Source organism: Cavia porcellus, unplaced genomic scaffold, assembly GCF_034190915.1.
Source record: "Cavia porcellus strain 051 isolate PalLab524CR breed Dunkin Hartley unplaced genomic scaffold, mCavPor4.1 scaffold_9, whole genome shotgun sequence".
Classification (NCBI taxonomy): domain Eukaryota; kingdom Metazoa; phylum Chordata; class Mammalia; order Rodentia; family Caviidae; genus Cavia; species Cavia porcellus.
The window spans coordinates 72,538,166-72,541,933 of NW_026947492.1; the positions used below are offsets into that span (position 1 = coordinate 72,538,166).

General features: G+C 34.7%; 1 protein-coding gene across 1 annotated transcript; it reads left to right on the forward strand.

Annotated features, from left to right (window-relative positions):
- Positions 1-2,575: 2,575 nt before the first annotated feature.
- Positions 2,576-3,517, forward strand: LOC100712696 (olfactory receptor 5P4-like). Its single transcript, XM_063255682.1, has one exon. The coding sequence runs from the start codon at positions 2,579-2,581 to the stop codon at positions 3,515-3,517; it is 939 nt and encodes a 312-aa protein (XP_063111752.1). The 5' UTR covers positions 2,576-2,578.
- The last annotated feature ends 251 nt before the right edge of the window (positions 3,518-3,768 follow it).

Consider the following 3,768-nt stretch of genomic DNA (forward strand, 5'->3'; position numbering starts at 1 on the left):
TTATCTATTTCAAGAGTCCAGGATTTTGTAAGCAAATATGCATCATTGGCGGGAAATACCAAAACTGGATAAAATGAGAGTAACTTTTACACAGAGAAAAGAGTGATGACTCTTCCTGTGGGTCTCAAAATTTGGCTACATTTAAACTATAAAACAGTGCTCCAGAGTGTGGTTTCAGGCACCTGGTTATGGTTACTTCTCAGAAAAGGCACAGATGATTAAGCACCACTCATGGTAAGTATGTTTATCTGAGTTAAGTTTCAAAACTAATTAGATCACCCCAGTTGTCATACTTGTATATTAATGAAGAGAACAAATGAAGCCCCTGAGATCTTAATGATTATCTCAGCTAGCACAGTGGTATATGAATATGTAAACACATTTAATTTTCTCATTCTCATTGGGTTTTATCCCACTGGATTTTCAAGAGGAAGCTAACCAACCTACAGATGTCTGGTGCTGAGGTATTTACTGCTTTATTGTCTCTAATTGTCAAGAGTCTTGCGTAAATAACCCCTGCTGTACAGAGGTGGTTCTGTGAGTCTGTCTTCATCATAATACTTGCCTGACAGGCAGCATTCACTCTTTGCCACTGACAAACAGATAAATGTCCTTCGCATTTACAGTGAAAGTTAATAGTTGCTTATTTGAAGTAAGTTTTTATTTGTGGATTATTTATTACTATTTATTGCTAAGTATTTTCACATATATTGCCTCAATTGACACAGCAACCATGTGAGACAAATGATATTATTGCCTTAATTTTCAAAATAAGAAAATAGGAGGAGCATGTAACTTCTTCAAGATTACCTAGATAGTAAATAGCAGATCTGGAATTTGTCCCCAGAGTTTTGGAATCTGAAATCTTATTTAATTTTCATTATAGAATTATAGGTTTTGCCTCTCCTATAGTAGTGAAACTCATCATATTACGAATTCATTTCAGTGTTTCATATATGCTTTTTAAATAAAAATATGATTTATTTCAGATAAGTATTTTTTAAGCAGGACTGAATGAAGCCAGAAATGTAGCATTTTTATATTATTTATCAAGTTAATTCACATGCAAATTGACCATTTCTGAATAGAATTTGCATTTATTATGGATAGTTGAACAGGAAGGGTACTGATAGTTCTTCCTTTCCTAAAAATTCTTTGCCGGTGGAAATTGGAGTAAGACTTGATATTTTCTGTATTTAGCTAAGGAATATATTGTATCACTTATTGTTCAACATATTTGTCTTGTTAGGTTATCCCTTTACCAGTCTTTTGCCTAGAAAGACCTGGACTTTCTTTTGCTCTTCATGAGCTTTTTCTTTGTCTTTATTTGGAAGCATTGATATCACTTTGAAATACCCACTCAGAAATATTGCATCATATGGTAATTCCACTTTTTGTGTTTTGAAGAACCTCCAAATTGTTTTCCAAAATGGGTGTTTTAATTTACCTCCCCTTCAAGTACACCAGGGTTCTATTTTCTCCAAGTTCTTGGCTTCGTTTGTTATCTTTCTTTTTGACAACTATGCTAACAAATATATGACATTTTATTTGTAGTTTTAATTTACACTTCATTTATGATTAGAAATGTTGAATCCTTTTCCTATTTTTTTTATGCCTGAGTTGGCAGTTTATCCAAGTATTTTATTTAAAATGCTTCAGGATATTTCAGGTTAACAATATTGCTCTCACAGCTGGTATAATAAAAAGTTAGGAATTTTAAGAGCATATTCCAGTGCATTCTATCTTCATATAAGATTATGATTTTGTTAATTCAATTAATGGTCCAAAGTACTCTTATTTCTTGTGTTTCTTTCTGTATTAAACTCTCTATATAACTTCCATTTATCAATAAACTGTAATTATATCAGCCAGGTTAGGCAATATGCTATTCTAACAAATTAACCTTGGAAACTCAGTGTATCCTAATACAACTTCAACACATTTTTCACTTCAGTGTGTTTTCAATGTATTACATATCCTTACATTCACTGAAAATCTGGGCTGGTAAGAGGTAGCACTATATTGTAGTTGTGTCACATCAAATTTATCACTTCTTCCAGAACAGGAAGAAAAGCTGCCTACTGGCAATTTAATTTGATCTGAAAACACACACATTTCTTCTCACAACTGACTGGCATGTACCATTCACAGACTCACTGAACTGCAGGAGAACTTGTAGTATGTGCTTTTCAGTACCACTGAAAAGTAGAGGCAAATGGGTTATTACCAAAAACTAGCATTTGTTCAATCACTTTAATCATCCATGCATCAAGCATCTTTATTGAAAGGATTTATTTAACAACTTGAATTGATCAAGTGTGGTGACTGAGGGCAATGTTCTGATATAAGTCACTGAACCCTTTGTATGTGCAGTAAGATTGATAGAGATTAATAATTTACATCTTTAATAATGGAAAATATTCACAAACGTTTTGTAAAGGGTATACATTTGAGAGAAGTGAGCTCTACCTATTGACTTTTTAAAAAGCCAGATTTTGAAGTAAATATATTGATTATATGATCATTTAAATTATGGTATTATCCACTGATTTTTATTTCAATAGGTACCATTCCAAAGATGGAGACTGAAAATCACACAATGGTAACAGAGTTCATTATTTTGGGGTTAACAGAGGATCCTACACTTTGTTCCATCTTCTTTGTAGTTTTTTTAGGAATCTATGTTACTACTGTACTGGGCAATCTCAGCATAATCATGTTAATCCAAAGAAGCCCTCAGCTTCACACCCCAATGTATCTTTTTCTCAGCCATCTGGCCTTTGTGGACATGGGATATTCCTCATCAGTCACACCTATCATGATTGTGAGTTTGCTGAGGAAGAGAACTGCCATCCCTGTTGCTGGCTGCATAGCCCAGCTTGGCTCTGATGTTGTCTTTGGAACAGCTGAGTGCTTCCTGTTGGCTGCCATGGCCTATGATCGCTATGTGGCCATTTGCTCACCCCTTCTCTACTCTACCCTCATGTCCTCCAGGGTCTGTTACATCTTACTAGTTATTTCCTATCTGGGTGGGGGAATGAATGCTTCATCATTTACCTGTTGTTTGTTGAGCCTGAATTTCTGTGGACCAAATGAAATCAATCATTTCTTCTGTGACCTCCCACCCCTAGTAAAGCTTTCTTGTACCCATATTTACATTTCTGAAATATCTCCTGCCATCTCTGCTGGGTCAATCATTGTGATCACACTGTTCATCATCATTGTTTCGTACCTCTACATCCTCCATGCAATCATGAAGATGCGTTCTAGGGAGGGAAGATACAAAGCCTTCTCTACTTGTACATCCCACATCACTGCAGTGACTTTGTTTTATGGGACAGTTACATTCGTTTATGTTATACCAAAGTCCAGCCACTCACATGACGATGTTAAAGTGGTGTCTGTGTTCTACACGGTGGTAATCCCCATGCTGAACCCCTTGATCTACAGTCTGAGGAACAAGGAGGTAAAAGAGGCCACAAAGAAACTGATAGCAAGAACACATTGTTCACTTTGAAAGAAATTCCATGTGAATTTGGAAATTATACAACAAAAGTTTTGGAAACATATGATGCCTGTTTACGTTGTCCTTAGCTTTATTTTATGTGAAGAACTGTCATATATATGTATATATATGTTATACATACATATATATGTCAGTTATACATACATATATATATATACATCAGTTCTTCACTATATATATATATGGCTAGCATATTGACTCACACCAACTTTAGTTTTTGTTTGTTTGTTTTGTTTTGTTTT